Consider the following 13780-nt stretch of genomic DNA (forward strand, 5'->3'; position numbering starts at 1 on the left):
ACATGAATGACTATTATCACCCTACTCCATCTCCCTCTGATTCAGAGGGGGTTGGGTTAAATGCGGAAGACACATTTTGGTTGAATGCATTCAGTTGTGCAGCTCCCTTCCCAGACCGTGTGCGCGCACCACATCTGCAGCCTGTGCTGAAGTTGTTGGTATCGTGCAGCAGAGGCTTTCTTATGCGAACATGACTGCATCTGGGCAGTGTTGTTCCTCCGTGGCAGACTAGATTCATCGGCAGCTCCGCATGCCCTGAGTGAGACGGCAGCTGTACGCATGCTGGGGCAGTGTTTGTGTTTACTCTGAATGTGGTGCCATTTTGTCTGACTGAAGTTCAGAGGTCACTCACCTCGGTAGTTTGCTAGAGTCTTTCTACTGAGAAAGGCATCACTGAAATATTTTCGGGAAATGTTTTTTTTTTTTTTAACTGTTCTGTTGTGAGTTCAGGTTTTGATATGTCTCGGTTTTTTTGCTGGAAGAAGAGATTTATCTACTTGCATTGTTGGACGGTATATGGAGCATGACAGAGCGTCCAGTGAAAAGGCCAGTGTCAAAAAAGAGAGCATGGGACCTGGCAGCTCTCCCCTTTCCTGGCCACAGGCAGGAGTGAGTCAGCCACAAACACACACCAGCCCAGGGACCAGATACACTCACACAGGCCATACCCTGGGGTTCAACCCCACTGGACAATTGGCTGTACACACAGGAAGTAAGTTGAAGGAAGGAGGAAGTTCTCTCTGTTCTTACTAAACCGAATGTAGGGTAGTGGGAATGAACATTTCAACTAAGACAGTCGTATAGAGATATTATAGAGAAGTGAGAGATGAAGATGGACAAAGAGAAGGAATCCATGCAGGTTCTGCTTGAGGTGGGACTGGGCAGTGGTCAAAGTGAGACGTTTCAAGCAGCCAAGAGAGGGTGCTGCTGCTGGAACAGTTGCCCCGCTCGAGAAGCAGATGAAATAGTTGAGAACATATGCGAGTCATAATATGCCAACACATCAGAGCTCCACAAAAGCATTTCTGTGTGGGACATTATTAATGTGTAAATAAACGCGGGGGCCGGCAGGGCAAGCCGAGCTGGCTGTTACCCCATTCACCACACTTTCTTTAACGAGGGCCTCCTGGTCCCTGATCAAACCGGCCCCGGGGCGGACATGTTTGTCCAGAGATGAAATCCCCAGCATCTGCCAGAGCCCAGAGCACACTGCTGCTATTCTGTTGGACAGGGTCACTGCAGGACTGAGTGTCAGGCAAACAAGAGTACCTCTATCATACGAACAGGATTCTCTCTGGATCTCTCTGGACTTACTATAAGCCCAGGTCAGGTCGTAGGCCCAATAAAAAGGTAGAGATTTTAATTTCACTCACAAATCATGTAATATTTTGATTATTATTCATGTGGAATTCATCAAATCCATGTGTGAAGAGTATTCATGTAGAGTATACTTAGCGCTCCTGTGTGTGTATGTGCATGTGTGCGTGTGTGTGTGTGTGTGTGTGTGTGTGTGTGTGTGTGTGTGTGTGTGTGTGTGTGTGTGTGTGTGTGTGTGTGTGTGTGTGTGTGTGTGTGTGTGTGTGTGTGTGTGTGTGTGTGTGTGTGTGTGTGTGTGTGTGTGTGTGTGTGTGTGTGTGTAAGCCTCTGTGTGTGTGTATCGCATGAAGTTAATGGTTGAATTTCTTATGTCTTGTTTTAATCAGAGACTTGGGCCAAGTGCCACTGGCAGAAAAACCTCGAATGTCATTTTTATTTTCCATGTGAATTGATCCTAGTACATTAAATGGATTTGAGACTTATAATGCATTAAATAAATGAGGGTGAAATTGTTAAAACCATACGTTTGGGTGCATGAAGGGGTTTAAAAGTTTTGAGTTTCGATGATTAGACTCCGTTTATTACATTTTTCCCTTATATAATTTGCATGACTTCATAGGGTTGAAAACACAGAGTTTGGGAGAAAGTGTTCGGGCAGCAAAGACGTATGACTGCTAAGTTAGGGACTGTACGTTATTTATAATGAGCGATACCGGAGAAAATCGGACCTCTGAAATGAAAATGGATGGCCCACCCTTCAGTAAAATATATTTTTATCTGACCATCCCTGAACGCTTAAAAAAACAAACATAACTTGGATAGCACAGAACATGCCTACCATTTACCCACACTCACAGGACAGACCAGAGACTTAGATATGTAGTTTTAGAAACTGTTCTTCGTTTTGTAAAATGTAGCCAGAAGGTTGTGGATTCGCAGACCACCGCGGACAAGGGTAGGGGAGAAAAGATATCCATTAAAATAAAAGCACAGCATGAATCTATCAACTTATTTGCGCTGAGAAAAAAAAATTCCTTTTATAAACGCATTTCATACCATTTTAGGTCATTTTACATGATTGGAGACAAGCAGAATCTTTTTTTATTCCACGACAGAGCATGACAACAAATGAGTGCATGCTGCAGCACCGGAGACGTTTTGATTTCTACACAGGCTATTGTTTAAAAAAAGAGGATAGTCTAAGTTTGGAACAGTGTTGAAAGTCGTCTGTAAGCTGTAAAAAAATGTTGCGCAACAGAAGCGTTTACAACTGAAATGTATCTGATCGTCAGTGGTTGTTTACAACAGCAGCCGCATATCATCAGGTAGAACGATATGCATTTGGGAAACTATCATTGTGTTGACTGTGATTAGGGCCCGCGAATACAATAGCAGCTGCTATGGTAAATGAACAAACTAGGCATGCATAGCTCACTGCATGATCCTCAAACCAATGACTGGCCAAACTCTTGTTTCTAAAGGGGATTTCAAAGGCACCGTAGAATGACTGTATAGCCTAATAAGGCATTTTTCGTTTCATTATTATGTAATTCGAAGTAATTATGTTTTCAATTACATTTTATGCAGCCTAAATGCGACATGTATGGGCATATTGTTGAAGTGCTGTTGTTGATGTGTTGTTGAAATGCTGAGCGCTCCTGCCAGCCTGTAGCGTGTCACAAATTCGTCACAGTCGATTTCCTAAACGCCAGGCTATAGCCTTGAAATAATAACAACATAGTCTAAATAATAAATGTTCATTCCTTCTTAGGCTACCTGGCTTGCTCCTGACTGATTCAGAGTTAGTGTGTTGTTTAATAGCCTGTTGAAATGTCGAACGTCAATTGATAGCGACAGAATCACACATTACTTCCACAGCAAAGTTACACTTGTGTCTCCTCGGCTACAGAAGGTTGTAGTGCAGCCTTTGAATGTCATAGAGACAAACCAAAGATATCTCAAAAGATATTCCCCAACATTGTATAGTGTATAGTGTTTCTAGTGTAAAGCATTGCGGAGAAACGCGTTGTTTTAGATCGCTATATATAATCAGGTCCATTAAAAGTTTAAGCTAACAAGGGGTAGGCCTATGTTTTTAGCCATTTTCTTTAACAAAAGCCACAATACCCTCACATACCCCCTCAATTCAAGCCCTGGTTTTAATTGAGCAGACCTAGCTCTTCAGTGACACTGATATATTTAAGGGGTGCATGGTGACTGAAGGAATTGTCTGACAAAATCTATGGATGGTAGACTATAATTTCATCTGTCAAATAAGTAGGTCCACCTCTTATTTCTTGAATAGGAAGAAGTAGGCTCAACAATAAAGCCCTCTTGTTGTTAGAAGCCTAAAGTCAAATTAAGATGAAGACTGTTTCAATGAATTTGGCCTCCTCGAATTAACCTACTTTCAGCACCCATGCGCTGTCTATTCCCGCGGCTGTCGCTTCATGTAAATGACTCGAATATGGCTTATTGTGAGTTCAACAATTCTAATAAATATACTTCATTATGGGATACGAAACATGTTGTTTTTATTCAAATAAATTATAACAGTAACAAGCTTACATCCGGTCCTCCTTCTCGTCTTCCGCGCTTTCCCTCTAAGAACTGAACAGGACATCGGTTGGCCTAGTCCACGCGCAGAGATATTGCAATTTGGTTAGGCAGCACAAAAGGGTTTACATCAACAAGAGCAGGGCAGGCCAGGGCTAATGATTGTGGACGCCTATCCATTGCAGTGTGTAATGCAGAGTAACCTCCTTTCATATATACCATCCCAGCTGCGCCCAGCAGAGAATCAGGGATGAGGGGCATCATCGGGGAAGAAAAATTGTATTTGTCACACGCGCCGCATACAACATAACGAACAATGCAGTTAAAAAAAATAACAGGATAAAATAACAATAATGAAGCTAAATACAGGGGGTACCGGTACCGAGACAGGCTAGTCGAGGTAATTTGTACATGTAGGTAGGGGTAAAGTGACTGCATAGATAATAAACAGGGAGTTGTAGCAAAGTAAAAACAAAGGGGGAGGCACTCTGTGACTTGGGTGACTGGAATCTTTTACATTTTTTTCGGCACTGCCTAATATATAGGTCCTGGATGACAGGAACCTTGGTCCCAGTGATGTACTGGGCCATATGCACTACCCTCTGTAGCGCCTTAAGGTCGCATTCCATACCAGGCGGTGATGCAACTGGGCAGGATCTTCTCGATTGTGCAGCTGTAGAACTTTTTGAGGGTCTGGGGACCCATGCCAAATCTTTTCAGTCTCCCGAGGGGGAAAATGTGTTGTCGTGCCCTCTTCACAACTTTCTTGGTGTGTTTGGACCATGATAGTTTGTTGGTGATCTGGACATCAAGGAACTTGAAACTCCCGACCCGCTCCGACCCCGTCGATGTGAATGGGGGCGTGTTCAGTCCTCCTTTTCCTGTAGTCCATGATAATCTCCTTTGTCTTGCTGACATTGAGGGAGAGGTTGTTGTCCTGGCACCACACTGACAGGTCTCTGACCTCCTCCCTATAGGCTGTCTCATCGTTGTCGGTGATCAGGCCCACAACTGTTGTGTCGTCAGCAAACTTAATGATGGTCAGTGGTGGAAAAAGTACCCAATTGTCATACTTGATTAAAAGTAAAGATACTTTAATAGAAAATGACTCAAGTAAAAGTGAAAGTCAGCCAGTAAAATACTACTTCAGTAAAAGTATAAAAGTATTTGGTTTTAAATATACTTAAGTATCAAAAGTAAAAGTACACGTATAAATTATTTACAATTCCTTATATTAAGCAAACTAGACAGCACCATTTTATTTTTTATTTACATATAGCCAGGGGAATACCGCAACACTCAGACGTCATTTACAAACAAATCATGTGTTTAGTGAGTCACCCAAATCAGAGGCAGTGGGGATGACCAAGGATGTTCTCTTGAGAAGTGTATGAATTGGACCATTTTCCTGTCCTGCTAAGCATTCCAAATGTAACAAGTACTTTTGGGTGTCAGGGAAAATTTATGGAGTAAAAAGTACATCAATTTCTTTAGGAATGTAGTGAAGTAAAAGTAAAAGTTGTCAAAAATATAAATAGTAATGTACAGATACCACAAAAAACTACTTAAGTAGTGCTTTAAAGTATTTTGACTTAAGTACTTCACACCATAGATGATGGTGTTGGAGTTGTGCTTGTCTACACAGTCATGGGTGAACAAGGAGTACAGGAGGGGACTATGGTGTTGAACGCTGAGCTGTAGTCAATGAACAGCAATCTCACTTAGGTGTTCATTTTGTCCAGGTGGGAAAGAGCAGTGTGGAGTGTGATTGGGATTGCATCATCTGTGGATCTGTTGGGGCAGTATGCGAATTGGTGTGTCTAGGGTTTCTGGGATGACAGATTTCAAAGCCTTTTAAAGTACTTCATGGCTACCGACGTGAGTGCTATGGGGCAGTAATCATTTAGGCAGGTTACCTTCGCTTCCTTGGGCACAGGTACTATGGGGGTCTGCTTGAAGCATGTAGGTATTACAGACTCGGTCAGGGAGAGGTTGAAAATGTCAGTCAAGACACTTGCCAGTTGTTCTGAGTACACATCCTGGTAATCCGTTTGGCCCCGCGGCCTTGTGAATGTTGACCTGTTTAAAGGTCTTGCTTACATTGGCTATGGAGAATGTGATCACACAGTCGTCCAGAACAGCTGGTGCTCTAATGCATGCTTCAGTGTTGCTTGTCTTGAAGCAAGCACAAAAGGCGTTTAGCCCATCTGGTAGGCTCGCGTCACTGGGCAGCTCGTGGCTGGGTTTCGTGGCTGGGTTTTCCTTTGTCGTCTGTAATAGTTTGCACGCCCCGCCATATCCAACGAGCATCAGAGCCAGTGTAGTAGGATTCAATCTTAGTCCTGTATTGGCGCTTTGCCTGTTTGATGGTTCGTCTGAGGGCATAGAGGGATTTCTTATAAGCATCCAGATTAGTGTCCCGCTCCTTGAAAGCGGCAGCTCTAGCCTTTTGCTCGGTGCAGATGTTGCCTGTAATCCATGGCTTCTGGTTGGGATATGTACGTACGGTCACTGTGGGGACGATGTCGTCGACGCACTTATTGATGAAGCCGGTGACTAAGGGGATATACTCCTCATTGTACGCATCTCTGTGTGTGAAGTAAAGGTAAAACTGATTTAAGTTTGCCTGCATAAAAGTCCCCGGCCACTAGGAGCGCCGCTTCTGGATGAGCATTTTCTTGTTTGTTTATGGCCTCATACAGCTTGTTGAGTGCGGTCTCAAATTACATGACCCTCCCCTGGACTAAATAAAAAAAAATACAAAATCCTCCCCCTGACTGAAATTGAAAAATCATGACCCTCCCCCCATTTTCCTCCGGGTAACAATTGTGTAAATTTCGACCGCTCCCGTTGCGCTCTTTTGATGACTGTAAAATGGGCAGAAAAATGTTTTTGGTGCCTTTATCTCAGTTAAATATAGAGAAGGCAGCATATTGAAATATGAACACGTTTGATGAATTAGAACTGTCAACAACTTGTTTTCTCCAGACGTTCAGTAAAATAAGCCACATTTCAAACGGGGTCAGGGAAGGAGAGAGACGGAGATGACAGAGAGGGCTGCACACACGAGGCGTTTTGCAGAAAGAATTGACTCCAATACTCTGGAGTTATCTTCATCTTCTCATGTCCTCTTTAAACACATCTAATGGTTTCTCTAGGCACAAATCAATACCTGAACTTCAGATTACCAGTTAACAGGAGCTGAAGATGTTCTCAGGGGGAAATGAAGGGCAGAAGTTACAGAGCTTTAACTAATGCAAATGATGTGGGAGACTCGCTGGCCCTATCAAATAGTGTTCCACACAAATTGATCGTCATCTGATCAAATCATTTTTCATGTGTCTGCTTTAAGACTGGGGAGATATCCATAGATATTCTGTGAGCACTTCTAAACGTATCTTATCGTTCCTTTACTTCAACTATTACTTTTGAAGGGATGACATGTATGTATTGCATATTCTTTGAAAGTTTCAGAACAGGAAGAGAAGCAGAAATGGCTTGTGTTTATGTGGTGAGGGTGTAGGGGTCTTGGGGGAACCCTGCTCTCCCTGCAGAGTGTGGGGGCTGCAGGGCTGTTGAGCCCCAACAGACCCAGACCCACAGCAGGGGTTGATCAGAAATTGGGCTGAGGGCTGAGAGATGTATTGCAGGCAGAGGAGGCATTGGACCACATTTGTGTGGCGTTCCCCCCCCCCCCAGCTTCCTTCCCGTGGAAGTCGGAGGTTAAAGTGTTAACCCTGGCTTAATTGCAACTCTGTCTCCAGCTCACGCCCCCTCTGCACTCCCCCCAACCCCCTCATCCTCAAACTGACCCCAGGGCCTCTGTGGCCCGGGACACCCAGCTTTCACATTAACACAACCTGGTTACTGATTCCCCAACTAATGGAGGAGATCTACAGAGCAGGCCCTGGGGGAGAGAGGGAGAGGTTGACAGAATGACACGCTCGTGTAAATATAATCCAACTACATGGCCAGAAACAGGCCCAGACCCCTGCAGCAGCCCAAAGGTCCCACCACTCTCAGATCATCTGTATCCACCATACCCACATGCAAGTGTGCGTACGCTGACACACACACACACACACACACACACACACAATTTCTCTGAAGGATAACCCTTACCCTTCCACCTCCCTCTCCTCCTCCTTCCCTCCCTCACCCTACACACACTCAGGCAGGCAGGCCGACAGCCCCTCTCGTTATCTTACTCTCTGATCAGCTCAAATTCATCTTGTTCACACTCGCTCTAACATGGATGAGGGGAGAGAAAGGCGGTCCGCGCCTGCCACGCGTGCTGGTGTGAAAAGACGTGTTCACAATCCACATCCAACTACACCGCCCATTCAGTCACCTACCCCTTCTCTCCTCTCCCAAGGAGCGTCCCCCATCTACCCTGGACAAGCAGTATCAGTCAACATGGCTATTGACACCACAAGCGTGCTGAGTTAGGAGAAAAGAGATGAACTGCTTTGGTTTCTACCTCTGATCCCTTCTGTGGTAGTTGAAGGGGTGTGAGTCCAATAAGATCCCACCATCTCTAGTGAGAGAAAGCATGGGCCTCTGTCTCCCCTCTCATAGTGAGGGGCTGGCCAGAGGCAGACACTAACCAGACAGTGTGTTGGAGACTGTTTTGCTCAGACAGAGCCAGACTTCATCACCCTAACAGGATGTATTGGATCGGCGGAGCGGGATATGAATTGCTCTTTGTGACATTAAAACACGCTAAATAACGGTTAAAAATATTGTTATACAGACAGATTTCAAGTTGCGGTTCTAGTAAGTCAAGTTAATGTGGACCTTGGTCGGCTAAAAATTAACATTCCTCTTTTCGAAGTGAGATGCCGCTGTAATTCAGTTTTAAAGTTAATATATTGTTAATTTGTACAGGTAGTGGAGCATGTCAATAGAATTTACCAGAAGTCATTCAGGCATTATTTCCTGGTGCACAAAATAAGGGCCTGGATTAGCCTTAAGGCCAGTGTGCTGTTTTAAATTCCTTGCATATTCCTCATGTTCATAGAGGGATGAACAATTAATAATCGTTCCCCTATGATTTGAAAAAGACATCTCAAACCCTTTTCAGTTTTTGTTAACATGTTCTAAAGCTATTCCAGTAATCCTTCAATATATCTTCCATGCCAGAAAATTAATTTTGTTATTTTTTTATGTTTATCCTGAAATAAATAATATTGCTATTATTTGCTTATGACAACGATGACAGAGTGGGATAAAGCCAAAGTCCACTTTCCAGTCACGCAATGCTAGCGTGTACATGTGTGTGTAGAACTACGTGTTTATATATAGGCCTGTGCATGGTGTGTGTGTGTGTGTGTGTGTGTGTGTGTGTGTGTGTGTGTGTGTGTGTGTGTGTGTGTGTGTGTGTGTGTGTGTGTGTGTGTGTGTGTGTGTGTGTGTGTGTGTGTGTGTGTGTGTGTGTGTGTGTGTGTGTGTGTGTGAGGGCATATGTGTCACCTTTGACCCTGACCGAGTCCACTCCCACACAAACCAAGACTCCAGTATCACAGTCAATATCAATGTAAATATATACCTAGAAAGTACACTATCACAACATGGACTTGTACGACAGCGGTGAGAGATGGGCCGCTGCTATTGGCTCTGCTCCCCCTTGACTCCACAATGGAACTTATATAAAGAAATAACTTCATATCAATGAACAAACCAAGTAAAAGTAGAAGACACAGGGATGTGTAATAACGTAGAAGAAAAACCGCCCATGTAAAAGTCGTGCTCTTTTTAATGCTGTTGTCAAAAAATGATCTCTGGTTATAGTTAAGTTATAACTTCAGTGGTCATCAAGTTTTGATGAGAGTTTTGATAGAGTTCATATTTTGAAATATCCCAAATATTTAATGCAAATCAAATTACACATTCAGTTATTGCAACAAGTGTTTTTTTATTGTTTTTTAAAATGTAACTAGGCAAGGCAGTTAAGAACAAATTCTTATTTATAATGATGGCCTACACCGGCCAAACCCAGATGATGCTGGGCCAATTGTGCACCACCCTATGAGACTCCCAATCACAGCCAGTTGTGATACAGCCTGGATTCAAACCAGGGTGTCTGTAGTGATGCCCCTAGCACTGAGATGCAGTGCCTTAAACCCGTGTGCCACTCGGGAGCCCAAGTTCAAATATGTATTAAGCCTTACTAAAGTCTATACATTTTATGTACATTATCATCTTGGATTTATATTTTCATTTGGTATTTTAATTCAATATTAATGTATGTTTAACATTGTTATATGTCTTTTGCAATACTACACATGAGAGAGTGATATTTCTTTATGCAATTGAAATCTTGATAGGAATGTAAGCTACATGCAAAGCTTCAAAAAGGGTAAATAACTTGATTATTGCCAAATATTCTCTTACATCCTCGGTTATCAAACATTATTATCTTCAAATCGTTCTCCATTCACCAATGCACAAAAATATATGTAAAGGCTGATAGAATGTATTCAAAGTGAGTGTGACACGTTACGTTTTCTCAATGTTTAAACAGATACCTTCCCATTCGAATGTGCAAACCAAATACTGATGTGTAGAAATTCGGATCAAAAGGTCACAGACGTATAATATTGTCCAGAAAATGATTTTAGGGAGTATAATTGATTACATTTGCACCACGCCGTACATAGATTTTTATATTGTGTTATTGACTGTACGTTTGAATATCCCATGTGTAACTCTGTGTTGTTGATTTTGTCGCACTGCTTTGCTTGATCTTAGCCATGTCGCAGTTGTAAATGAGAACATGTTCTCAACTGGCCTACATGGTTAAATAAATGTGAAATAAAAAAATAAAAACGTATTGTATTTTAATAAATGTTCTGTATAGACTATTTGGCGGCTGTCTTGGTTCCTATGTACCGTCCTAAAAACAGTATGGGCCTATCTTGAAAACATACCACTTTTTACTTGGTTAAAGTGCAACACTATTTCTTACCTTGAATTAACCCATATTTATTCAGTTATAATAACTATCCTAAACTTTATTTCAGAACATAAAGGCACGTCTTTCATTTGTTTGGTGGCTACTTTTCTATCCATTCAGTAAAAGTTGCATTGAAGGCAGGAAGTTCCCTCAACAACATCGTTTGAATATTTTAATTGGGCCTCATGCGGTGCATATTACAAGCACTAATTTAGGCTCATACTGTAGCCTAGAAATGACACTGTAACCAGTACTTCAAGGCCCTATATTTTTTTATCTAGTATTAGCAAAACATGTGAAATAGTAGAATAACATTTTTCAAATATATGCCCTATAGGTTATTGTAAAATTGGACATTCGTGAGTATAAAGACTTTCAAATGGCATGTTCTAGGGATACTTGTACAGGCATAACTATTTGTAGACCTATATTGTAGGCTTAGATGAATTATAAATGATTCGTGTGGATATTGATAAGGTCATTTGGCCGACTTATCTCGGTTTGAATTGTAAAATCGTCCTTTACGCATTTATTTAGAATATGTGGTAAAACGTTGCCTGGCGCTTCTTGAAAATACACGAACAAAAAGGGCCTAGGTGTAGAAAGACAAGCTTTTATATAATTACAGAAGTTAAAAGGTCTTCTTTCTTGTTTACAGAACTTGTCTAAATGCAAATAAATACGAGGGAGAATGCGACAAAGCCTCGGGCATCTCACCGGCTGGTGCGCCATGCAGAGCCAGCAATCTGCTGATCGGATTTAATCCACAGGGTAACAATGGAGCGATGGCCCTCATTCAACTATTTAGCCACTAAACGCACAACACATCATCCAAATAGCACTATTAAATAATAGGCCAATCATGCACGTATTTCATGCTGACTATTTTGTTTTCACTGCACGCAACATGAATTGATTTCTCAAGGAATCTCGTGGAAATGGAATACACACCAGTGCTCCAAGTGTTCAACCCATGTGTCACTTTTGAAACGCTGAGAGTAAAGTTTCACACCTATGGTTATTCAGTCATTAGGGAAAGAATGATTAATGGTTTGGCTGTTGGTATAAGACAAAATGGCTATTAACCGTAACTTCGATATGTATCACAAGCGCAAATTGGGTTAAATTTGAAGTCAAACTGAAATGATTTATAAGGACACTGCTACTGTTAGTTATAATGACGTTAAATTAAATGAATGGATGTCAGATAAATATGCTGTCGTTCTTGGTCTGTAGGCAACATAAAACATATGGGTTGCATCTTAAATGTGTTTGGAATAGGCCTATAGCTAAATAAGTAATTGTGCTAATCATTTACAGAAATAGACTAAAACAGATTTAGAACATTAAAACAATGTGAAATCATTGATCATCAATTTGTTAGCTAGCCTAGATATATATTACCTTCAGAATGTTGGGGTGCTGTAGCCTTTCCATTAGCGTCATTTCTTTCACTATTTTGAAGGACGCCAGTCTGTAGCAGTCTCCAGGTGAACCATATTTCTTTACGCAATTTTCCATATCGTGTCCCCCGAAATCCACCGATTTCAGAGCCACGGACAAGCTGTTGTTGAGAGCCGCCTTGTAGACAGCCTTTGTGTAGCCTGAGCCGAGGTACTGGATATTGGTCACGTTGTCTATGCTGCTGCAGTCAAGCATCGGTGTACTGTTAATGCTCCTCGAATTCATAGTTAAATCTTCCCGTGATTTTGTTTGCATGTATGTGGAAGATGAAAGCCGATTTTGAAAATGCGTCTGTTGGTTATCGGTTCGCTCAATGACTTTGATAGGGTCCCAATTGTCCCCTGGCTCTGAATCCATGAGCCTCCTTCTCTCCAGCGGGCGGACGGGGTCCCCGGTCCCAGACCCATGTCCTTGGCGCCGACGGTACCGCACAACCTCATCGAATCTCTCTCGTATCTGCAGTACTAAGTCCTGGTGATGCCTGCTTCCCGCGGCGTTTTTACTATTGGACTCCGCCACAGCTTTAGTGTCTGACTCGCCGACGTGAAGCTGTGAATCGCCTGTAACCCGCTGCTGTTTTTTGTGGTAGTACCGATGTACTCTATTGTCGTGGTTCTGATGGTGCTCGAACCCTGGTATGTACAGCAAATTCATTAGCGTACCGAGGAAGAAAGAGAGGCAGAAGCCTGCTGCAACCACAATCTTTCTTCGCTTCATTGTGATCAGTTGTATTAATAGCATAAAATATATTTGTCCGTCTTCGGCTACAGCCCCCGCCTAAGTGTCTACCACCTCTGCAGCGGTGCCCGGCGTTCAAGGTTCGTGCGCGACAGAACTTAATGGTATTCCGATGCCGAATGCGCTATGATCACATCTTCATCTTGAATTGTATGATTTATGCAGCCACACAGGTTTAAGATCCTCCCCATATAAGGTTGACCATGGTGACACTTGCCTTCACACACTGCAAAACCCACCACTTCTGTAGCCTATGAGCGCATCAGGCAGGGGTCCTCTAGCCTACTAGAAGCCCCCTGAGCGACTAAACAGCCGTGACGCTACTGTGATTGACAGCATACGTAGGTCATGCATCTGTGTGCACTGTAGTTTTCAGGAAGTCCATTTCCCATTAAGGTACGTTGAACATATAAAATCTTAAAACCACACTACCCATAGTGCAATGTAAAAATCCAGACAATTCCAGCAAACCAGCAGCTGTGGAACAGTGTTTGAGGTTTCTGAGAACTGCCGTTTCGAGTAGACCTAATGGCACGCGCAATATCTGCCCACTGACGTTAGTGATGAAAGCGCATGAGTTGATGGACATTAATTATAATATCTACTATCTAATGTGTTGTTTTATTTCAAATTTTGAATGGCCAGGCTTATATGTGTTTTAAATATAGCCTTATTTGAATGCTTGCAAAGCCTTTCTAATAGGCCTATACGCCTTAATATGCCAATTGGTTATGTCATCCGGATGATTAA

At 42.5% G+C, this 13780-nt stretch overlaps 1 protein-coding gene across 1 annotated transcript in view; it reads right to left on the reverse strand.

Annotated features, from left to right (window-relative positions):
- Positions 1-13300, reverse strand: part of pkdcca (protein kinase domain containing, cytoplasmic a) — a 39806-nt gene extending 26506 nt beyond the window's left edge. Inside the window, exon 1 of the mRNA XM_064932215.1 lies at positions 12233-13300. Within this exon, the coding sequence (XP_064788287.1) occupies positions 12233-13033 (801 nt within the window). The 5' untranslated portion in view covers positions 13034-13300. The remainder of the gene's footprint in view (positions 1-12232) is intronic.
- Between the last annotated feature and the right edge of the window lie 480 nt (positions 13301-13780).

Source organism: Oncorhynchus masou, chromosome 23 (genome assembly GCF_036934945.1).
Source record: "Oncorhynchus masou masou isolate Uvic2021 chromosome 23, UVic_Omas_1.1, whole genome shotgun sequence".
Taxonomy (NCBI): Eukaryota; Metazoa; Chordata; class Actinopteri; order Salmoniformes; family Salmonidae; genus Oncorhynchus; species Oncorhynchus masou.